Raw genomic sequence first — 23,300 nt, 5'->3', positions numbered from 1 at the left:
AGGCTGGTGTCTCATACCTGTAATCCCAGCACTTTGGGAGGCTGAGGCAGGTGGATCACTTGAGGTCAGGGGTTCGTGACCAGCCTGGTCAACATGGTGAAACCCAGTCTCTACCAAGAAATGCAAAAATTAGCCAGGTTGGTGGTACACACCTGTAGTCCCAGCTACTTGGGAGAATCACTTGAACCTGGGATGTGGAGGTTGCAGTGAGCAGAGATCATGCCACTGGACTCCAGCCTGGGTGACAAAGTGAGATTTTGTCTTGAAGAAGAAGAAGGAGAAGGAGAAGGAGAAGAAAGAAGAAGAAAGCAGCAGCAGCAGAAGAAATACATGGGGAATGCACCTGGGAGTGCAGTCTGGAAGCTGGATGGGCTTGAGCCAGCAGAAGGGTGGCTGCAGCTGGATCCTAGGCCTTAGGGCTTGGGCTTGGCAGATTTGCACTGAGGGTTGGAGGGCAGGTTTGCAGGCTCTGAGGAGCTCAATATCCACAGGCTGAGTCTGGAGAGCCCCTGGAGCCCATGGGCCAGGATGCCCACCCTCGTGGAAACTAAACAGTAAAGTTAACATTGCCCTTGAATCAGCTGGCCAACCTCTCCATTTTGCAGATGAGGAAACTGAGGTCCAGACAGCCGAAGAGTGGTAGTGTCCAGGACACACAACTGGTAAGCGGGCAAGCACAGGCTGTTGCTTAGCCCAGACTCATTTCCCAGGGCCTCATGCATTCGCTTCCTCCGCCATCCTTAAAGCCCTCCGCTCCACGCATCCCCAGCCCCTCCCTCTGCCTCAGTTTCCCCACTTGGTACCGGGAGGTAGTAGGTTTGGGGTCGAAGGGCCCCTCCTCTTAGAGCTCCAGCGTGCCCTCCCCAGCCAAACATAGAAATCCCGCCCCGTTCAACCCCAACGCCCGCGGACTCCTCCTTGCCTTCCCCTAAGTCGAGGGTCCCAGGCGGATCCGAGCTGGCCGATAGCTTTTGGGAGTGGGGGTGGGAACGGAGGAGGGAAGTGAAGCCTGAGAGTGGGTGTCTGGATGGCGCCCCAGGTCTGGCAGCCTCGAGCCTCCGGGGTTGGGGCCGGGCAAGCTGGAGAGGCTCGGCCAGCAGCCGAATGGGTCGAGACTCGGAGACCCGGACCCGAAGAGACGCTGGGCAGGGAGGGAGCGGGATGTGTGGCTGCAGACCTGGGCGGGGGTCGGGGCTGGCCTAGGGCCGAGCGGAACCACAGGCCTGGGATGGGACGGAGGGCAGGGGACGAGGCGAGGGTGGGGCTGGACGTGGGGGAGGGCGGTAGCAGCCAAGCCGGGCTCGGGGCTGGCAGCCGAGCGGCCTCCCCAGGGACCCCGACCCAGCCCGAACGGGAGCCCAGTGGACTGACAGCGTCGCGGCCGGGGGCCCGCGGGGGTACCAGGCAGCCTCCCCAGGGGATTCGCCCATGAAGAACGAGGGCTTGCTTCTCGGCTGAGGGTCTCTATTCGCCAGCGGGGGCCGGATGATCAGGGGAAAAAAAAATTAAAAAGCCTGTGCTTTCCAGAAGAGAATGAAGCGGCGGCGGCGTCCCGGGTTCCCTGCTCGGGTCTCGATGTTACAGCTGCCCCCGCCCCGTCTCCCCAGCACTCACATCCCGCCGCCGTAAGACCCCGGGCCTCGGCCTCTAGCGCAATGTCCCGGGGAGGGGGGTGGAAGGCTCCTCTCGGCCTCTCCACACTCCCGCGTCGGCGGCTGCGGAGGGGGTGGGGGCGGGAAAGGCCCGGGAGGGCGCGGGGGAGGGAAGAGGCGCCCGGCCGGGGGGGGAGGGGAGCGGCAGACGCCGAGGCGAGGGATGCGCGCGGCGGGCGGTGGCTCCGAGCGGCGGCCGGGCGGGGGGCGCTGGAGGCCAGGCCGGCCAGCGGGGGATATCCCGAGAGCTCCATGAAGTCCCCCCGGGGCCGCGGACGGGGCGCTGGCTTGGGGAGGCTGTCGGGGGGGCCCCGACATCCATGGCAAGGCGGGGGCCGCGGCGGCGCGCTCGGAGTAAGTCGGGGCTGGGGACCCGCGCCGAGGGGAAGTGGCTGGAGTCGGGGAGGAGCGACTCCGGGCCTGGCCGGAGCAGCCAGGCTGCTGTCTCGGTGTCAGTCGGCGGCGCCTCCTCGGAACCCGGGGGAGTCGCCAGCCCCGCGCCGCTCGGCTCGGTGGCTTTTTTGGAAACTTGCAAATGTTTTCGTACAGAGAAAAGGGGGAGGGAGGGAGCGAGGGAGTGACCGAAACGGAGCTTGGGGCCGCTGGAAGAACTGAGGCCAAGGCTGGGGGAGCTAGAGACGGGCTGACAGGCAGACCGACAGAGCGTCGGGGCCGCTGCGCGCCCGAGCCGCACAGGCGCAAGCAGGGCTCTGGCCAAGGATGGGGAAGGGGTGCGGGAGGCGGCTGCCGAGGCGCTGGGATCTCAGGAGGCCGAACGGCCGGGGGCTGGCGGCCGGAACACCCAAAGGCTCAGTGTGACTGCAAAGTTGGGATCGCATCCCCTAACTGCACGCCCCGCGCGGCTCAGAACGCGCCCCCTGCCCAGCCCTGACTCCCTACGGGCGAAAGCCGCGGAGCTAAAAATAACAGTCCTGCGCGCCCCCCGCAGACCGCGACCCCGACCCCTCCCCCCACTGGGCGTGGGGCGAAGCCACAGCTCCCATTTCCCCAAAAGAAAAAAAAAAAAGAAAGAAAGAAAGAAAGAAAAGGCGGCGCGGGAGGGGGGCGGGGGGCGGGCCGGGGGCGGGGGGCCCGGCCATATGGATGTGATTTCTCCGCTCCGAGGCAGACGGGCCGCTCCGCAGCGCTCGGCGCCCGCCCGCCGCCCGCCTGGCCTCCGGCTCTCCCTCCCTCCCTCCTGTCCCTCCCTCCCTCCCTCCTTTGCGCTGCTCGCTCCCTCGCTCGCCCTCAGCGCATGGGCCCCGCGCCGGGCCCCGGGGCCTCGGGCCGCCGGGACGCCGGGGTCCCCTAGGCCGGGGCGTGGGCGGGGCGGCCGGCCTGACGCAGCTCTGCACCCCCTACCACCACCAGGGCCGGCGGCGGCGGCTGCCCCGAGGGACGCGGCCCTAGGCGGTGGCGATGGGGACCGCCCGGATCGCACCCGGCCTGGCGCTCCTGCTCTGCTGCCCCGTGCTCAGCTCCGCGTACGCGCTGGTGAGTCCCCCGCCGCCAACACTCCGGGACAGGCTGCGGGCTTACCCTGGGGTCCGCGGGATAGGTCTAACGCACGCAGTCTTGAGTTCCCCCAGTAGTTCGAACTTTGGGTGAGAGTCTCCTCTGATCCAGGATCCTGGGTGCCTGCTTTCCCTGGGATGTCTGGACTGTGGGTTCCAGCTGCCTGAAGCCTCCCTATTTCTGAAGCCTCGTTTGGGGTCCCAAATCTGGAAATTTGTGGTTGAGGTTTCCCCATCCTCTGCTTCTGTGAGCACCATGGCTGTTTCTCCCTGGAAGATGACAGTGTGACCCAACAGAAGGCTGGGCTTTGGCCCTGCTGCGTACTCCCACAGACTTTGCTTTGGGGACCTCTGTTTTCTGCAAGTTTTGTTGCAGTCCCGGACACAGGGAATGTAGGTCTGAGGTCAGAATCATCCAGGCAGGGGGTGGGATTTAGGGGCCCCCTCCAGCCCTCACACACACACATGCACACATGTCTGGCTTCACCCAGGGTAGAAGCTGTTTCCCCAAGGAGGTGGGTGTGGTGTGGCATGGAGGAGGGATGGAGGTCCCTGAAGGAGACTGACCTCACAGTGCACCCCTGTAGGAGAAGCACAGCATATCCTGTGGGGAAGTGAGGAGACCCCTGGGAAGACTGTCACTCCCTGAGAGTGACCTAAAAGCAGAATGGTAGGGAAGGCTAGAGGGAGAGACAGACAAAGCCGGGTGGGGAGGAGAGATCCCCCCAGCTGGAGGGGTGGACAGACTTAAGAACAGCAAAGAAAAATAGGGAGAGACAGGCAAAGGCAGAGAGCTAGAGACACAGAGTGGGCAGCACCTCCTCCTCCTGGGCCAGGGTCTGGGGCCCACTTTCTGGGAAGGGGACTGTCCCAGCCCCTCAGTCCTATTCCACAGCAACCCCATCCCCTGGGACCAGCCCTTTCCTGAGGAGGCTGTCTGCCTGTGCGCCTAACTTCAAAGCCCCTTCTCCCTGCTCCCCAGTGGGGGCATCTGCCTGCTAGAGAGCAGGGCAGTCAGGCAGCCTCCTCCTTCTGACCAGCAGCAGCTCCCTACACAAGGCAGAGCTCCAGGCAGTTCTAATGAGCCTGGGATTCCTCTGCCTTTGCATGATGCCCGTGTAAGCCTGGGCTGTCCTTCTCCGTGCCTCAGTTGCCCCATCTCTAAAAAAGAGGGCCTGGAAGAAACATCTGCCTGAGAATCCCATCATCAGAGGCTCTCCCTTCCTCTGTGGTCCTCAGCACTTCCCACTTACCTATGCCTACACCCTCACAATTCTGGCCCCAGCAAAGGATCCCCACCAAAGATAGCCCCATACAAGTCCTTGTGGATGGGGAAACTGAGGTTCAGAGGAGCTCAACACCCTCTGCAGAGACACTCCAAGTACTGACGAATGCCAGGGGATAGAACTACCACCAACCCCGTCCCCCGGAGTTTGGTGTGTGACGGTCTGAGGGGTAGACAGGGTGATGGGTGTGGGTGTCCTGAGAGTAAGTCTATGTGTCAGAGCAGGGCTCTGTGGGACTCTGGGCATGGTGTTCTTCTGGGTCTGTGTGACTGTGAGTGTCTGAGTCCCTGTGTGACTTCATGTGTCTGAAGCTGTGGTGCATGACTTGGAGGTGCAATTGTGTGTGTTTGTGTGTGCCTTTGTGAGCGCCTGTGCACCCGGGCCTATTGTTTTCTTATGTGTATTTCATAAATGCTTCTGTAGGGCTTTCTACTTGCGACGATTCTAAGCAATTCACATACATTAGCTAGTCTAATCCTCCCAACTACCCTCAGAGGAAGGTTATTGTCCGCATTTTTAACTGGACCGAATCACACAACCACAATGACCGTTATTTATCTCATGCCAAGCCCTGTGCCTCTATGTGTGTGTGGAGTATGGGTACCCAGAGCCCCACTGCTCTCCAGGGAAGCTGAGATATATGCAGAGAATCTTCCTGGCTTTGCCCTGGCCCATGTCTGAGAGTAGAAGGAGAGATGCCAATGCTCGGTCTGCCCAGGACCTTGTTGGGGCATGTGAGTTCACTGGACACTGCCTGGCTTTGGGGCCAGAAGATTGGGACTGAAGGGCAGGGGCAGCCTACTCACCCATCCAATATCCTATGGGCCCCCTGGACTCATCTGGGGCCAGCAAGAAGCTGGCAGCCTGCCAGCTCCCTCTCCTGAGCCCAAAGGGCTACTGCCCCCCTTTAGATCTGCACCGATGCCCCTCAAGCCCACCAACCTTATCTCATGGCAGGTCACCAAACCTGTATGCTACCTACCCAGCTGGTCCCAAGACCAGGCTCACATCTCCAGTGACCTCACATTTGGGGGGCCAAAGAGCATTCCATCAGGAGGACACTGGTTGTGGCCAGACTCAGCTGGTCCACCTTCTGCTGTACAGGAAAGAGTTACCTGGGAGCCTGGGGTCTGGGGCGGGGTGGAGTTCAGAGGAAGTGATGGACCCACAGATTGTGAGGAGGAGGCAAAGGGGCACTCTTGTCCTTGATGCGTCCTCCTAAGGATGCCCCCAGCATGTACACATGTGGAGGAGAAACTGCAACAAGAGAAGCTGGAGCTTAGCATGGGACAGGCCTTGAGTGTGAAGATGTGACCACTGGGTAGGACTCACAAGAGACTGTGGTGTGGACTCACAGGCTGGGAGTGTGTGGGACCTTTTCCAGCCTGCTCTGGGGGCAGGTTGGCCATGCTGCTTGCTTTCTTTTTTTCTTCAGACAGAGTCTCACTCTGTCGCCCAGGCTGGAATGCAGTGGTGCGATCTCAGCTCACTGCAAGCTCCGCCTCCCAGGTTCACACCATTCTCCTGCCTCAGCCTCCTGAGTAGCTGGGATTACAGGCGCCCACCACCATGCCCAGCTAACTTTTTGTATTTTTAGTAGAGATGGAGTTTCACCATGTTAGCCAGGATGGTCTCGATCTCCTTACCTCGTGATCTGCCCGCCTCGGCCTCCCAAAGTGCTGGATTACAGGTGTGAGTCACCACGCCCGGCCGGTTGCTTGCTTTTAAAGACAGGAAGAAGCCAACATGTACAGAACAGTGGCTGTCCCCAGATTCTGAGCTAGAAACTGTCACAGATTGTTTTCTCATTACATCCATTCACCCTGTGATTTCTACGCGAAAGGGCCCTGAGAATCACACAGTGAGTCTGTGGCACAGCAGGATTTGAACCCAGATCTTTAGACCTTTGCACTGAATTCCTTCCTCCAAAGCAGCACGAGATTTGCTGCTGGCAGGAGATCCTCATGTCTCACTGTGGGTTTTCTCTTTCTTTTTCTTTCTTTTTTAAAAATTAAATCATGGCCGGGTGCGGTGGCTCACGCCTGTAATCCTAACACTTTGGGAGGCCGGGCGGATCATCTGAGGCCAGGAGGTCGAGACCAGCCTGGCCAACATGGTGAAACCCCATCTCTACTAAGAATACAAAAATTAGCCACGCGTGGTGGTACGTGCCTGTAATCCCAGCTTCTTGGAAGGCTGAGGCAGGAGAATCGCTTGAACCCAGGAGGCAGAGGTTGCAGTGAGCTGAGATCACGCTACTGCACTCCATCCTGGGCGACAGAGACTCTGTAAAAAAAAAAAAATTAAATACTTCTGTTATTTTGTTAATTTTTAACTTCACAACTGATATATGAATATGTTCTTATAAAAGAGTCAAACAAGTCTGTAATCCCAGATACTTGAGAGGCTGAGGAGGGAGAATTGCTTGAGCCCAGGAGTTCAAGGCTTCAATGAGCTACAATCATGCCACTTCACTCCAGCCTGGGTGACAGAGTGAGCCCCTGTCTCTGAAAAAAAAGAAAAAAGAGAATCAATCAATAAAAATTAAACAGAAGCCCTCCTTGATCACTCCCAAGCCCCAGTTCCCTTCCAGGGAAAACCATTTTTAGCAGTTTGGGTAGAGGCGCATTCTCCTTCCTCTTTCTGTGTGTTTCCAAATGGTACCTCTTTGTGTACATATCAAGTAGATAGTTTTGTCATTTTCTATTTGTCTGGTTGATTGTTTTTAAATAAATGCCATCGGTTTCTAGATAGGGCTCTGCCAAATACATATTTTGACGTAAAGATCTTAGAGATCTTCATTTCAGTAAATATGAATCTATATTTTTAAGTGCTACACAGTATTCCAAAACATGGGACTCATTAAGTAGTCCATAGGAATGTACATTTAGATCATTTCTGCATAATTTGTGTGTATGTCTATGTGTGCGGTGATTCCAGATGGTGGCAGGGAAGCTCCTTGAAATGCCTTCTAGTGTCCCCATGTGACTATTTCCTAGTAGGATATTTCTAGATTTTGTCATTGCTGGGCCTGAGAATATACACATTTTTTATTTTAATAGCATGGCCAAATTGCCCTCTAAAAAGCTTGTGCTGCTTTATACTTATACAACACCAAGACCAACCGGGAGGGCCTCTCTCCCCACGCCCACTATCTCATAGGATGTTAGGAGGATTCTTTGTGTTTCACCTTTGCTTGGATAGGTGAAAATGGTGTCTCTTGTCATTTTAATTTGCTGATTACCAGTGACTTCTGGGCTTTACAGTGAGAGCTTGCTCGGGGCCATTAACCATCATTCTATGGGTTATTTGTCTTTTTCGTATTGATTTGTTGAAGCTTTTTATATCACCTGCCCTTAAACACATTCACCTCAGCTCTTGAAACGGCTTATGGACAGAGCAGTAGGAGGGGGGCCAAGCCCTCCCAGGAACTTGGGTTTTCTTCGGAATGTTTTAATGAGGCGTCAAGTAGCCTCCCTCAGATTCCTGTTGTGGGCCTTCTGGGGACACTCCCTGGTCCAGCCACCACATCAGGAAGGCAGCTATTTCAGAAGGAGAGTCCTCAGGAAAAAGAAAAGGTGGGGTAAGGGTTTTGCAGACCTCTGAAATTGTCTGCAAAATATGGTGTGACTGGGAGAAGGGCGCAAAGTTTTGCTCAGGTTTGCAGAAACATCAGAGACCTTCAAACCCTTAAAAGCCCCAACTCTGGGGCCAGTCTTATGCCCGAGGTGAGACCTAGTGGGATCCCATTCTGCTGAGCAGGCGATGGCTTAGATTAGGCCATACTGTTCTTCTGGGCCTTGATTCCTCAGCCCAGGTAGGGGCTGCTTGTGAAGATCCACCAGGTCGTAGCAGCCAACTCCGCTATCCCAGGCTCCATCCCACTGCCTGCCCCGAAGGCGGCCACGCTGGCTGGCCAGGATGAGAGGCGTCACAGTGCCTCTTCCCCCCCCCCAGCCCCTCCCAGCCCAAACACAGGCAGCCTGTTCAGGAAGGCCTGGCGAAGGGGAGGAAAAGTCAGCACTTGTCAGCGGTGGCGGGGCAGGACGAGGAGCCTGCTCAGGCCAGCCGGACAGAGAGAGGGCAGCAGGGGTGGGGGAGCAGTCCCAGCCAGCTGGCACGGGAGACATCCAGGGGTGCCAGCATGGGTCCCAGTAGTAGAACCTGGAGGAGGGCTGTAGGAAGGCCAGGAGGTCACGAAGGGGTCTCCTGTTAGCCAGGGTTTTCGCCTTCTGGCTGTGCTGGAGGCATCAACGGCCTGGTTCCCAACACCAGAGCCCAACTGTCCTCTACCCAGTTACAGCTGGGGACAAGCCGCCATCACCGGCACCTTTATGTCTACCCACCTCCTCCGCTCCTAAATCGGCTTTGGGGAGGCTGCCTTAGGGGATCTGCAAAGGGAGACTTGCTTAATGCAGCAGCTAAAATCCAGGATTATGGAAAGATGATACTGTGGCTGGTGCCAGGGTACCCGTGTGGCTGGGCACTTCCTCCTCTCTTTCCCTTCTTCCAAGGCTGCTGCTTCAGTGTCAAGCGGATTTTAACTCCATCCCTGGCCCTCCTCTATCTAACTGTGACTCTTGGCCTCAGTGTCCCTGTCTGTAAAATGGGGATATGGTAGCAGGTGCAGGAGGCATGGGTTTTAAAGCTCCTTGCTGACCATGGGGAGGATGTGCTACAGTGGGGGGTATTGAAGCCAAGCACTGTGATGGCTGGGTTGGGGGAGTCAAGTCAGCCCTAATCAGGACCATAGGAGGAGTGTTGGGGGGATAGGGACACCTGGTGCAGGGCTGGGTGGCCTGTAAGTGGTGAGTATGGACTAAGTGACCCCTGGCCACAGCCCAGCCCCAGTCCCTCAGTCCTCACCCCTGAGACCCAAGATCTGCAGATCCGCTGGATCTAAGGGGATGCAAGCCTGAGTCCTCTGCACCCTGGCACTGAGCCGAGAAGACAGGAACTCCTCAAGGGACAGAGGGTTGGAGGGGCGGGGAGAAGGGAGTAGCAGACAGGGGGCATGCCAGGCTGAGAAGAGTTATAGCTGTCAGCATTTCCCCTTCATCCCCAGGAGATAAGGCCTCCTCAGCCAGGGCAGAGGCAGAGGAAGGGGTCCTTTTTCCTCCTAAGCTCAAGCTTGGGGCCTCTGGCAGTAACCTGGAATCCTAATTTAAGTCCAGAGTAGATCCAGAAATGCAAGGAGCCATTGGGATACCCTTCCATCCCAAAAGCTTGCCAGGAACACCTTATCTAGCAGGTCCTCCTGTAGTCCCTGCCCCCAGTCCACCCTGGGGCCCCATCTCCCATCCGCCCCTCACTGTCACCCGCTGGACTCAGCCATTTACCCAGATAATCTCCCCCAGCCACCTTGGGTCCCTGGCCTGGCTGGGAGCACCCATGTCACCAGGCAGCAGGGGTGCACATGGCGGGGATGTCACTTGCTGCTGCTGCTGCTCACAGTATCAACAATAGCAACCAGCTTTTCCTGAGCTTCACCCCTGCACAGGCTTGTTGTGAAGTACTTCATTTAATCTTCACAACAGCCTTATTTTTTTTTTTTTGAGATGGAGTTTCGCTCTTTTTGCCCAGGCTGGAGTACAATGGCGCAATCTCGGCTCACTGGAACCTCCACTCCCGGGTTTGAGCGATTCTGCTGCCTCGGCCTCCCGAGTAGCTGGGATTACAGGCGCACCACCACACCCAGCTAATTTTGTATTTTTCAGTAGAGACGAGGTTTCTCCACGTTGGTCAGGCTGGTCTCGAACTCCTGACCTCAGGTGATCTGCCTGGTTTGGCCTCCCAAAGTGCTGGGATTACTGGTGTTAGCCACCGTGCCAGGCCAACAACAGCCCTATTATTATCCTGATTTTACAGGAAAACTGAGGCACACGGGTTAAGCAACTTTCTCAGACATGAAGCTAGTCAAGGGTGGAGGTGGGATTCACATTGTGGGGCTGGTGGCAGAATCTCCTTGAAGAGGAGGGCACAGCTGGAGGGAGGAGTGGACAGGAGTGGGGGCATTCCAGGCACGGAGCTGTGAGCTGAGGTTTGGAGGGGTCGTGCACTTGGTGTGGGGTTGTCCCTCTCTTCTTGGGAAAGTGCTTCCTTAACTTTAACATGAGTTATTTTTGTTGCAATGGCTGTGCTAACAGATAAATAGGTCCTAAAGTTCAGGGAGGCCAGAGGTGGGGCCACCACCCCTATGGGTGAATGAAGGAGTGTGGGAGCCATGCGTGCTGGAAGCACATATCTTTCCCTCTCTTGAACATCCCAACTCCAGAAAAAGGGGTGTGCCTTCTGCTGGCCATGGAGAAGGTGAAGCCAACAGCTGGAGGTAGAGGCTGAGTCAATTCCTTGAGCCAGTGAGGGGTGTGTTGGTCAGCTTTCGGTGGTCAGGCTGCCAAATGGCCACTCAGTTTTCAACCCACGACTGCCTGCCTGTAGTCTAGGCCATCAGGGGTGACCCCCAATCATATCAGTAGGCTGGTCTGTCTGTTGGGAGGCCCAGTGAGTCAGCAAGTCTCTAGGGATGGGTGGGAGCCTCTGTCAGTCACTCCAGAGCTCTCCATCAGCTGGAGAAAATACAGCACAATGGGTTTGTCTTGAGAGGGGTGGAGGTGGCAGAAGAAGAAGGATAGTGGGGAGGGGGTAAGACAACAAGATGGCAAAGGCAGTGTAGATGGTAGTTGTTGGGCAGGTGGCAGTATTGGTGATGGTGCTAATGTTGCCTTGATGATGCTGGAGGTGGTGGCAGTGGTGCTGGTGCTGGGGATGTACCAGCTGTGATGGTGCAGATGGTGGTGATGGTGGTTATATTGATGGTTACAGTAGTGCTCATGGTGGTAACAGTGATGCCAGTGGTGGTGGTAGTAGTACTGGGAGGGACTGGTGATGCTGGTGTTGGTGTTAGTGACAGTAATGATGGTTATTGATGGAGGTACTAGCAGCAACGATGGAAATGGTAGTTAATGGGTGCTGTAAATGGAGTGGGGTGGGCAGGGATCAGCCCCCTCACCAGCATGGATCCCCCATGTCAGAGGCACAGGGAGAGCTTCAGGTTAGTCTTGGAGGCCCCTGGATCCTGGCAAGTCCAACTTGCCCTCCCTTAAGCCATCCCATCACTCTGTGTCTACCTCTGCCCCAGCCAGCTCAGCCATGGCTGGGGAAGCAAAGGGACTAGGATAGAGGAGCTTAGGCCAGCCGCCAGCACGTGAGGATCTGCTGCAGCCCTTCCTGGGGTCCACAGTAGTGGTCCAGCCGAGATCTCAGGGTCCACCTCAGCCCTCAGAGACACCAGAAGCACGGGCCACCCACAGACGCAAAGGCTAAGGAGCTGCCGCTTCACTCACAGACGCACACACGCCGCCCTATGCCCAGAAATACATGTGCACGTGCATGCTTACAAATACGTCCGGCTCGCGTCCCTCACTGACATGCTGGACAGTCTCCGTGTGAGAACGCGCACGGACGGGCACACACAAGTGCACGCGCCAGCCACTCGAGGATGCGCCGCCACTCGCGCGCGCACGCACAGGGACGCGCACGCGGCTCCGCTAAGTGGAACCAGCAGAACCCGAGGCCGGCCGAGCCAATTGGAGACTCCTTGGCCCTGGAAGTCCTCGCTGCTGCCGCCAAGAGACGCGGTCAATTAACTTCTCCCTCCAGCCAGGCTCTCTGACCCGGCCTGCCCGCCCCTCCCGCCGGTGCCCGCCCCATCCCCGACCCGCCTCCTTCCTCCCCTGCCTCCTCTGGGTCCTCCCGCCCTGCACAGCCACGCTCGGACTGCAGGGCCCCCGCCCCGCCTTGGCGCGTCTGAAGGATGCGGCTCTGCCCCGGAGCTGAGGAGACGTAGCCTTTTGGGGGAGGGATGGAGGGGGGCGTCCCAGGGGACATACCCTTGCCCAGGGGTCTGAGGAAGCACGGCCCTGAATTAAGAGGGATGGGGCTGAGGGCTTCACAGCCCCGCCCTGGGGAGGTTTCAGAGACCGCCTTAACCTCTGCAGGTCACATTCACGGGAGTGGCTGGGCTAGGCACACCAAGCTGCTCCCGACTCCTTTTCTCCCAAGTTAGAGGACAGAGGCTCAGACCCCTCAGCAGCCACCTGCTCAGGGTGAGCCTCCACCCGCATGATATTTCATTTCCTTTCTTATAATGAGGCCAGTGAGTCCCGGTGGGTGGCAGCCAGGGCCCAGGGTGTGCAGGTTGGAGGGAAGGGAAAGGACATTCCGGGCAGAGAACAGCAGGAGTGAGGGCCTGAGTGTCATCAGAACTCCGGAGTCTGGATGGAGGGAGCTCCCAGATAAGCAGTGGAATGAGAGGGACTCCCACCCACAGCCAGTACCAGAGTGCCCAGCCCAACCCAGGCGGCGTGCCAGCAGTTCCTCCATCCTCTCTTTCTCTCTCTCTCGGGATTGTAAGGAGGGGAGGCATTGAGGCACTCACCGTTCACTGGGGACAGCACTGACTGAGGAGCTGGGCCAAGATGGAAATTGGTGACTCCCAAGGCCCCCCAGGGTGCCAGGACTTGAAGGACTCCAGGCTGGGTTTGTCTCCCCAGAGTTCACCACTCCTTATCCACCCCCCACCCTCGACTCATGTCCCCAGCAGGCAGCCAGGATCCTGTGTGGATCCATCCTGGGACATTCCATTCCAGTCCCATGTACCCCTGGGGAAAGGACTGGACAGAGAATATCAGTAACTGCAGCCTACAGGGTTACTGGCGGGCAGGCAGGAGAGAGCCCCCGCTTTTTCCCTTTGACCAGGCAGGCCCTACCCCTCAGAGCCACAGCTTCCCATCTGTAAGGTGCGAGCTCCATGGAGCAGATTCCCCACATGCAGGGGAAATCCCACCTTCCCTCTAGAGTCAGGGCCTTTTGAAAAGGGGTAATCCCTCCGGGAAATTGGGATGTCTCTGGGACCTGCTGCTGCGCCGGGAAGTCCTGCCTGTGGTCTGACCTTCGGCTTGGCAGGTGGATGCAGATGACGTCATGACTAAAGAGGAACAGATCTTCCTGCTGCACCGTGCTCAGGCCCAGTGCGAAAAACGGCTCAAGGAGGTCCTGCAGAGGCCAGGTGGGGGTCAAAGGAAGAGGGTCTGGGGATGAGGCCAGGTGAGGGAGGGGTCAGTCAAGGGCGGGACCCAGGATACAGAGCCAGGTGAAGGCTCTCTGTGGGGGCGAACTCAGGTAAAGGGGGCCAGGCCGAAGTGAGAACCGAAGTGGGGTGTGTGGTGCAAGAGTGGAGTCAGTAGGCTCAGGCATCCATGGCTTGTCCTAAGTCTTGAGCTCAGGTCCCTGTGTTGCCCACCACCAGCACTCAGACTGATGGCTGTCGGGTTAATCTCATCAACCGAAGAGGCCCAGACCCCAACTGACTGAAGGAGAGGAGCAGCTTCCTCCCCTGACAAGCCCTTAGGGTTCCGCAGGGGTTGAGGCTGGTGCCCGCCCAGAACACAAGCACACAATGACAAACACACTCTGTGGCACACAGATTTCGCTCACACTCACAGAGACTCACATGGTCTCTGCAGTCACAGCCCCACCAATGCCAGCCCCAGCACTGGCTCCCAGTCACATCGAGATCTGGGGGGTCAAGTGGGCCCCCTCACTCTGGGTCCTGAACCCAGCCCCTCTTCTTAATTGTGAAAGCCTGGAGGAGCCTCTCTTTGCCCCTCATCATCCACCACGGAGCCTCTCTCTTCCTACTGTACCCCGCCCTGCTACCCACATCCCCACACTGAGGCCCGAGGGTGGAGGCAGGAAAATGAGCACAGTCATTCTCATCCCAGTCCAGGCTGCCTGCACTCAGCTTCCCATCATTGCCACAGACCTGACATGTGAGGACCAGGGGGGCCTAGCTTGGGCAGTGGCTGAAGGAATACAAGTCAGAAAATGAGGAAGACTTTGTGGCTAGGAAGAAAGACCTCTCCAGCCTGGGCAACATAGTGAGACCCCATCTCTAAAAAAAAAATTTAAAAATTAGCCAGGTGAGGTGGTGCACACCTGTAGTCCCAGCTATAGGGGAGGCTGAGGTGGGAGGATCACTTGAGCACAGGAATTTGAGGCTGCAGTAATTCGTGATCATGTCACTGCACTCTAGGCTGGGCGACAGGGCGACAGAGGGAGACCTTGTCTCAAAAAAAAAAAAAAAGAAAAGAAAAAAAAAGACCTCCATCATCTCTCCAATGAGAAGAGAGGCCAGGCTCCATCACAGATTAGGCATCTCGGCGGCCACTGTGGAAGCTGTGAACCACATACTTGAGGATCCGGGGCAGGGGATGGGGTGGTCTTCTCTGTCCACTCTTGACTGTACCACCTTGCTCTTGTCTTCTCACCACCAGCTTCTTTACCTGCACAGCACTCAGGCCAGACTTCATTTTCGCTATGTAACCTGTCCATTGACATCTCCACCCACTCTGTCTGCTTTCACCGTGCGCCCCCTGGTGGGGCCTTCACTGCTGCGTGGCCTTGGCCCCCACTCCTGACTCCTGGGTGGGAGGATACCACCTCTGCTCTGTCTTGCCCAGTTTAGTGCTCACCCCACTAGCTGATCCTGCACTCCCATTCCAACCCTGGGGGACAGTCTCCACCTCCTCTTATTACTTCGCCTGGCAAGCACTTTACACTTTGTTAAACACCTCCTCACCCATCGTCTCAGATCTCCCAACAGCCTGGGTGTCAGCAGGGCAGGAGACAACCCCCCCATTGTACAAAAGGGGAGTCTGAGGCCAAAGAGTACCCCGGGTCTCCTGTTGTAGCACAGCTGACAGCCATCATTACCACCCTGGTTTCTCCAGCCGACATAATGGAATCAGACAAGGGATGGACATCTGCGTCCACATCAGGGAAGCCCAGGAAAGATAAGACATCTGGGAAGCTCTACCCTGAGTCTGAGGAGGACAAGGAGGCACCCACTGGCAGCAGGTACCAAGGTACGTCTCTGCTTCCATGCATCCAGCTGGCATGGGCTTGGATCCGCCCACCCCCATTACACTGTCCCTCTCATGTGAGCTTATGCTTCTTGGCTCTTATAGAAAGTAAAAGGCTGCAGCCCCATCCCCAGGCAAGGGGCTGGGAGAAGACAGAGTCTAGTGGGAAGGAAGGGGAGCTGGATGGCTCAGGCCTCAGAAAGAGATGAACAGAGAACTCACCAGCACCACGCCAAGAGTGGACCCAGGGCTACAGCCCTGCCCATGGAGAGAAAGAGAGATGACAGAGAACCCTGGGGGACAGAGAGGCAGGGAGAGATACACAAAGACAGACAGATAGTGATAAAGACAGGGAGAGGCATGGAGACAGAGATCAACAGAAAGGCAGGGAGAGACAGTCACAGAGACAGAGGGGGCCAGGAGGCACACACTGAAGTCTGGGCTTAGTGTGTCAGAGGAGGTATATGGGGACACATAGTGGATAGGGCCACAGAAATAGAGCAGGAGAGGAGGGCAGTGGCAGAGGGTGGGGCCAGAGGCAGTGGGACAAGGAGGGGAGAAGAGAAGGGAGGGAAGCAGATGAGGAAAGGCAGACAGAGCCCAGGCTTTGGCCACAGGGCCGGTTTCAACCGGCCGGGTGGGCAGCAGATTCCAGATGGGCCACATCTGGGAGGCTGTGGTCACCCTGTGGCTCCCTGGGGACCAGAGGGAATTGTGGGCCTGGCTGGGTGGGGCTGGGAATATGGCGCCCAGGACAGAGAGCCTTTCACCAAGCCAGGGCGGGTCCAGCCATCAAGGCAGCCTGCCAGGGTGGCTGGAGAGTCCTGTGGTTGGAGCCCTACAGAGGGAGAGAAGGGGGCTGCAAGCTGGGAGTGGAATGTGGAAGATCCAGAGGCTGGGGACCCTCCAAGGTCACTTAGCCTCCCTGCAGTGAGGCTGGGGCTCCAAAGTGGGATGTCACCCTACTTTGAATCCCACCATTAGCACTTAGATTTGGGGAATTGATCTCCCCCAGCAGTGGCCGTGGGAGTCTCACAGCAGGTACTCAGGGCAGGCATTGAGTGGTGGTAGAAGCATGGGCCAGTGTGGTTAATCCCAACTTCCCAATAAGGAAATGGAAATAGAAAGACTGGGGACACCTGCATGAGGTCAGCAGCTCCTTGGAGTCCAGCTGGCACTAGAAACCAGACCTCCTGCCTCCTGTCCATGATCCCAGGGGAAGGGGCACACAGGGAGCCTCCCAGCTGAGGGAGAGTTAGTCTGGGTACTTGCCCTTCTTCAGAGACACCTGGAAGGTGGTTCCAAGAGCAGAGAGAAAGGCGAGAGGCCTGGCCCGGGGCTGAGTACTTGAAGAGGACAGGGCCCTGTGTTGTATGACCTCAACAAGTTGCCTACCTCTCTTGGCCTCTGTCAGCCCATCTGGAAAATGGGGCCAGTGCCCGTACCTGTATCGCAGAGGCCATAGTAAATTCTATGAGGCCAGGTGGGTGCAGCGCACAGAAATACATTTTCTCCAGAATGCTCCAAAGCCTGAATTTTCCTGCTTGGGGATACACCTGTCCCTGCAGGAAACAACAACCACTGATGGGCCGGGTGCGGTGGCTCATGCCTGTAATCCCAGCACTTTGGGAGGCCCAGGTGGTTGGATCACCTGAGGTCAGGAGTTTGAGACCAGCCTGACCAACATGGAGAAACCCCATCTCTACTAAAAATACAAAATTAGCCAGGCATGGTGGCGCATGCCTGTAATCCCAGCTACTCGGGAGGCTGAGGCAGGAGAATCACTTGAACCTGGGAGGCGGAGGTTGCAGTGAGCTGAGATCACACCATTGCACTCCAGCCTGAGCAACAAGAGCGAAACTCCGTCTCAAAAAAACAAAACAAAACAAAACAAAACAAAAAAACAACCCACAGATGTATTCATCCTTCTGGGTCACTAATCATGGCCTTGACTCTCCCTTGGTATCCCCTATCCTGTCTCTGGGCACAGGGCGCCCCTGTCTGCCGGAATGGGACCACATCCTGTGCTGGCCACTGGGGGCACCAGGTGAGGTGGTGGCTGTGCCCTGTCCGGACTACATTTATGACTTCAATCACAAAGGTGAGGCCTGCTGGCAGGGGTGGGGATCACAAGGAGGCTGAGACTTGGAGCTAGGGGTTCAGTGTCTCCAGACCTCCCTGCCGGCCCTGACCTCCCATGGACCTGCAGGCCATGCCTACCGACGCTGTGACCGCAATGGCAGCTGGGAGCTGGTGCCTGGGCACAACAGGACGTGGGCCAACTACAGCGAGTGTGTCAAATTTCTCACCAATGAGACTCGTGAACGGGTGCGAGCCTTTCTCCTCCCCAACCTGACCGGGATAAATTCACTCCCACCCCACGGGTGACCCCTGACCCAGCCCTGACTCCTGACCTTGACTCCTCCAGCAACCTTACCCTGGCCTCTTGCTCTTTCCCCGATGCTCACCCTGGGTCCCAGGGATCTGACTGTGTCTCCCCTCGCACAGGAGGTGTTTGACCGCCTGGGCATGATTTACACCGTGGGCTACTCCGTGTCCCTGGCGTCCCTCACCGTAGCTGTGCTCATCCTGGCCTACTTTAGGTGGGCGGGGCGGGGCGAGAGGCGGCGGGACATGGTGGGGGTGGGGGCGGTGGCCGAGGTCTGATGCGACCCCCTCCCTGCACCCATCACCCCCGGCGGGTGTCCCTACCTACGGCGCACAGCCCAGCTTCTTGTCCACCCGCCGCGCGTCCCCGTGCCCCCACCCACGGTGATGTCGCGCGACCCGCAGGCGGCTGCACTGCACGCGCAACTACATCCACATGCACCTGTTCCTGTCCTTCATGCTGCGCGCCGTGAGCATCTTCGTCAAGGACGCGGTGCTCTACTCTGGCGCCACGCTCGATGAGGCTGAGCGCCTCACCGAGGAGGAGCTGCGCGCCATCGCCCAGGCGCCCCCGCCGCCTGCCACCGCCGCTGCTGGCTACGTGAGTACCCCTCCGCCCCCGGCTCCCGGTGCCGCCACTGGCCTCGTGGGGCCCCTCCCCGCCCCCCTCCAGCCCGGCCCTCGACCTGCCCGCCTCCTGCCCGCGCCACTGGCTTCAGCCACTCAAACCCGTCTCACAGGGTCCCTCGCAACCCTCAGCTCTGCCGCCAACCCTGCTGCCAAGGGCTCTGAGTGTCGCACACGCCCCACGCTGCCATCAAGGCTCCTACCTCAACCCAGTACCCCCTAACCACTCTACCTCTTCACTTTGCCTCCTGCCCCTGACACCGCACCCCACTGAGAGAGCCCCCCAAGCGGAGCCTGCCCCTTCCTGGCCTGTTTGGCCGGCACCACTTGTCCCCTCCCGCCGCCCCAGCCCCCCAGCCCAGCCCTGACTTCCGGGAGGCAGGCCCTGCCCTCTGACTAACACCAGCCGATCTCTTAGGCTGGCTGCAGGGTGGCTGTGACCTTCTTCCTTTACTTCCTGGCCACCAACTACTACTGGATTCTGGTGGAGGGGCTGTACCTGCACAGCCTCATCTTCATGGCCTTCTTCTCAGAGAAGAAGTACCTGTGGGGCTTCACGGTCTTCGGCTGGGGTACGCGGGCACAGCGGGTAGTGAGGCGCCGGCAGGGGTGGGACCGTGGGTGACAGGGAGAAGGCAGCCCCTGGGGGGAGGCGCCCACACAGCACATCCCGCCCCAAGTGGAACAGCAGGAGAGAGGCCTGTCGCCCTTCTGTGATCCTGACCCCATTCCAGGCTCAGGGAACAGCAGGGCTTGGCCAGGGATCAGGTTCACCTGAGGTTAGATTCACCTGAATTGAGGCTCAGCCCAGGAGAGGGAAAGGAGGGACCCTCAGGCCAAGATTCAGCTCAGGATCAGAGTAGGATACTGGGTCAGAGGTCAGCCTGGGGCTGGAATTGGGATCTGGGACCCTCCCTCTACCCTGAGCCCAATGGACTAGGCCAGCATCTATTACCCCACCAATCCCCTTGCTGGGATGGGGTGTGGGGCTGCCCACACCATTGCCAGCCTCAGCAGGCCTGCAGGGTCCATGGCCCAGAGCCGTGGACCCAGCACCTCAGCATCACCTGAGCTTCACAGCACCTCTGCAGAATGGGTTGCTGGAGCCGTGCACTCCTCCCAGCCCCCCACAGGCTCTGGGATCCAGTTACCGATAATTGTCCATTATTGTTGGCAGCTGCAGAGCTTGGCTGGGCTCTGGGACAACTGGCCAGACTGCAGAGGGGTGGGCCGGGTGGCTGGAGCCCTCTCCGCACTCAGCACCCAGAGGCCCACAGGTCAACAGCCACCGCCTCCCTGCCCCTCAACATACATCCTGACCCTGACCTCACCATGACAAGCCCCAGAGTTGGGGAGACCTGGGCCCAGTCCCAGGAACTGATGCAGGCTCTGGGGCTAGGAGGTGTCCTAGTGGACTGGCAACAGGCAGATTGGGAGTGCATAGAATCCTGGGGCACAGGAATGTCACAGCTCTTTTTCTTACCCTAAATCCAGGTCTCACCCTATCCCTCCAAGGGTGTACCAGGCCTAGAGTCAACTTGGTGGTGTGTGGTCGGGGAGGACCTGGGGCTCCCTTCCCAGAGGCACAGCTCACCCAAATATACCATGTGCCCCTTGAGCTGGTGCAGGCCAGGACATACCGACACACCAAGGTCTCCCTGTGGCCTCTGCTTGGGACAAAACCTCTCACCCCATCCAGTCTCATCCATGAGGGCTAGGACCTTTCAAACCAGGTTGTGGGGGGTGCTGTGCTGGGGCAAAAATAAATGCGGAAAATAGGCTGTCTCCCCATGGGACCTGCAAGTCCAAAGCAGTGCCCTCTGCAGAGGGAATGGACAGGGCATGGATCAGTTAGTGATACCTTATTATTATATTATACCTCGTACACCATATATGTGCATATGACGTGGAGCCAAGATGGGGGCAGAGGCTGAGCTGGGTTTTGAGGGCTGGTGCCCCAAGGGGAAGCTGTTAGGGCACCACATGGCAGAGTGTGGCTCTGTCACCAAGTGGACCAAGTGCCGAGGGTCAGGGGTTCAGGGCAATGGTGGAGTAAGCTGGGGGTCATCGAGGATGAGGGGGGATGACCTTGTGGACAGCAGCCACAGCCCTGCACACTGTCCCCCTCTGTGCCCGCAGGTCTGCCCGCTGTCTTCGTGGCTGTGTGGGTCAGTGTCAGAGCTACCCTGGCCAACACCGGGTAGGTCCAGGTGGAGAAGGGGCCCAGGCAAGAAGCACCCCTGGGTCCCTTTTCTTCCAGGAAGCATGTGAGAGGGCCTCCTGTACCCTGGCCTCAAATGGCCCAGCCTCAGGAGTTCTCAGTCCAGCCTCGAGCCAGGAGCACCCTCAGGGTCACAGGAGGCTACTTCCAAAGAGGCCTGTGAGGGTGGCCTCAGGCCTGGCCACACCCAACACCCCTGCCCTGTGTCCTCAACAGCTAATGTCAGACAAGACCAAATCTGGGCCTCTGTGGGCAATCTTAGGATGGGAACAGGATGGATGGGAGCTAATGCCTCAACCTCCCCCAGGTGCTGGGACTTGAGCTCCGGCAACAAAAAGTGGATCATCCAAGTGCCCATCCTGGCCTCCATTGTGGTGAGCAGGGGTGGGCTGCTGGCCACAGGGGTGGGTGGGATGTGCGCCTGGGCCCCCCGGAACCAGCCCCTGACAGGGACCTAGGAGGCTTCCCTGGACCCCAGTGTCAGAGCCACAGAGCCCAGAGGACCAGCTGATCCACACTCCAGCCCAGAAAGGAAAACCAAGGGCCCAAGGAGCCACCCAGAGATGCAGTGACAGAGCAGAGCCTATGGCCGTGGCTGCCAGGCCTTGCCCTGCCGCACTAGGGTGCAGCCTCCAGACGCAGCCCCCTCACTCCCACAGCTCAACTTCATCCTCTTCATCAATATCGTCCGGGTGCTCGCCACCAAGCTGCGGGAGACCAACGCCGGCCGGTGTGACACGCGGCAGCAGTACCGGTGAGCCCACCATGCCTGCCATGCCTTGGCTCCTCAGGGGTCCCTGAGTCCCGGTACCATGTACCCCAGAAAGACAGTGGCCCCATGAACGAGCCTGGGGCAAGGGAAAGGACCCAGCGTCTGACTCCCTGGCTGTCCTCACCCACCTGGCCTGCCCAGCAGTGATGGGAGGCCCTAGGGGCACCCCAAAGCCAGCCTGCCCACTGGTACCAGGCCCTGCACTAGCGCTGGAGTCTGTGAGGGTGCGAGGAACTTGAACCTCTCCTCAAAGAGTTGGTTGCAGGGAGTCTGAGGAACAGGTAGGCGGTGGGTGGCCCCAGGAAGGCCGCAGCTCAGCTGAAACATGAGGAGTGGACTGTGGGACAGTGAGGTTCGACCGTGGAGGGGAGCGCTTGCCAGCTGAGGGCTCCACAGGTGCGAAGGGCCCAGGGACAGGGGGACTGTCATTTGAAGTCCACTCCGGGACACCGCTGAGAACCAAGGGGCCCTATTAGCACTTAGCCAGGACAGCAGCCATGCAGGTGAACTGGGTTGTCCTCCCGTGGTGACTGGAGCCCTGGGCCCCTCTGAGCTTCCAGAGCCTGGGGCTGGCAGGGTGGGGGGTGGCATGATGCTTGTTGAAGGGGAAGTGGCTTGGCCCTGACCTACCTGCCCCGCTGGCCCAGGAAGCTGCTCAAATCCACGCTGGTGCTCATGCCCCTCTTTGGCGTCCACTACATCGTCTTCATGGCCACACCATACACCGAGGTCTCAGGGACGCTCTGGCAAGTCCAGATGCACTATGAGATGCTCTTCAACTCCTTCCAGGTGCGCAGTGCTGGCCCAGGCCTGGCTGAGGGTGGGAGGGGTTCCAGGGGCAGGCCCTGATTCGAGACACCCCTCTTCACAGGGATTTTTTGTCGCCATCATATACTGTTTCTGCAACGGTGAGGTAAGCAGGAGACAGTGTTGGCATAGGGCAGGGTGGGGCAGATAGCCCAGAGGCTTCCTCAAGGCTCATTTCTCCATTCTTCCACCCCGTTATTTCTTTGTTCCTCCAAGAACACCCCTGAGGACATGCCGAAAGCAGAGAAGTCTTTCCAGATGATGCAGGCTCAGGATGTGCTAGGATGTGGGGACTCTTCAGTCATGGCATAGCCAAGTGTCTTCCCAGCCCCATGGTTCAATTATCTGTGACCCAGATTGGAGGACTCAGCCACCTTCGGGGCAATTTGAGCCTTGTAGATTCTGGGTGTGTCAGTTGCCTGTAGCCAAGCACCCTGTTGTGAGGATGGGATTTCACTTGGCCTTGGAGTTTCCCAGGAGTCCCCAATTCCCATTTTCATTCCGTGCTGGGTGTCCAGGGGCCGGGATGGGGCATCGCAGGGGTTGGGAGACACACCTGACTGCCGCACCCTTACTGCCCCAAGGTACAAGCTGAGATCAAGAAATCTTGGAGCCGCTGGACACTGGCACTGGACTTCAAGCGCAAGGCACGCAGCGGGAGCAGCAGCTATAGCTACGGCCCCATGGTGTCCCACACAAGTGTGACCAACGTCGGTCCCCGTGTGGGACTCGGCCTGCCCCTCAGCCCCCGCCTACTGCCCACTGCCACCACCAACGGCCACCCTCAGCTGCCTGGCCATGCCAAGCCAGGGGCCCCAGTCCTGGAGGCCCTCGAGACCACACCACCTGCCATGGCTGCTCCCAAGGACGATGGGTTCCTCAACGGCTCCTGCTCAGGCCTGGACGAAGAGGCCTCTGGGCCTGAGCGGCCACCTGCCCTGCTACAGGAAGAGTGGGAGACAGTCATGTGACCAGGCGCTGGGGGCTGGACCTGCTGACATAGTGGATGGACAGATGGACCAAAAGATGGGTGGTTGAATGGTTGCCCACTCAGGGCTGGGGCCAAGAGGAAAAACAGGGAAAAAAGAAAAAAAAAAAGAAAAAGAAAAAG

At 58.3% G+C, this 23,300-nt stretch overlaps 2 protein-coding genes across 6 annotated transcripts in view; one reads left to right on the top strand and one right to left on the bottom strand.

Moving 5' to 3' along the window:
- MYL3 (myosin light chain 3) overlaps positions 1-3,597 on the bottom strand; it is a 26,100-nt gene extending 22,503 nt beyond the window's left edge. For 2 of the 3 annotated variants that reach the window (XM_030811958.1, XM_030811959.1), the window contains exon 1: positions 3,192-3,597. The gene's annotated coding sequence lies outside the window, so the exon portion shown is untranslated. Of the gene's footprint in view, positions 1-1,614; positions 1,711-3,191 lie in introns of those variants that run through there. The other variant, XM_030811957.1, reaches the window with a different exon arrangement.
- PTH1R (parathyroid hormone 1 receptor) lies at positions 1,826-23,300 on the top strand. Of its 3 annotated transcripts, none has more exons than XM_030811955.1 (15): positions 1,826-2,006; positions 3,024-3,146; positions 13,417-13,519; positions 15,243-15,377; positions 17,365-17,475; positions 17,584-17,702; positions 17,883-17,977; positions 18,168-18,363; positions 18,808-18,961; positions 20,529-20,589; positions 20,918-20,984; positions 21,270-21,364; positions 22,030-22,171; positions 22,254-22,295; positions 22,774-23,300. In XM_030811955.1, exons 2-15 carry the CDS (start codon positions 3,072-3,074, stop codon positions 23,158-23,160), a joined length of 1,782 nt encoding a protein of 593 aa, XP_030667815.1. In that variant the 5' UTR covers positions 1,826-2,006; positions 3,024-3,071; the 3' UTR covers positions 23,161-23,300. The 3 variants fall into 3 exon arrangements, with proteins under 3 accessions (XP_030667815.1, XP_030667814.1, XP_030667816.1); XM_030811954.1 differs by having other exon boundaries at positions 15,204-15,377; XM_030811956.1 differs by lacking the exons at positions 1,826-2,006; positions 3,024-3,146 and adding an exon at positions 12,404-12,557 and having other exon boundaries at positions 15,204-15,377.

Source organism: Nomascus leucogenys, chromosome 4, assembly GCF_006542625.1.
Source record: "Nomascus leucogenys isolate Asia chromosome 4, Asia_NLE_v1, whole genome shotgun sequence".
NCBI classification, from domain to species: Eukaryota; Metazoa; Chordata; class Mammalia; order Primates; family Hylobatidae; genus Nomascus; species Nomascus leucogenys.
The sequence above is the reverse complement of the archived record's forward strand: the minus strand, read 5'-3'. Positions and strand labels throughout refer to the sequence as shown.

Bases quoted from the DNA above. Each gene is read 5' to 3' on its own strand.
- PTH1R (XM_030811954.1), top strand. From the start codon at position 3,072: ATGGGGACCGCCCGGATCGCACCCGGCCTGGCGCTCCTGCTCTGCTGC. The intron at 17,703-17,882 runs GTGCGAGCCTTT...CCCCTCGCACAG, and splicing joins CCAATGAGACTCGTGAACGG to GAGGTGTTTGACCGCCTGGG. The intron at 20,590-20,917 runs GTAGGTCCAGGT...AACCTCCCCCAG, and splicing joins GCTACCCTGGCCAACACCGG to GTGCTGGGACTTGAGCTCCG.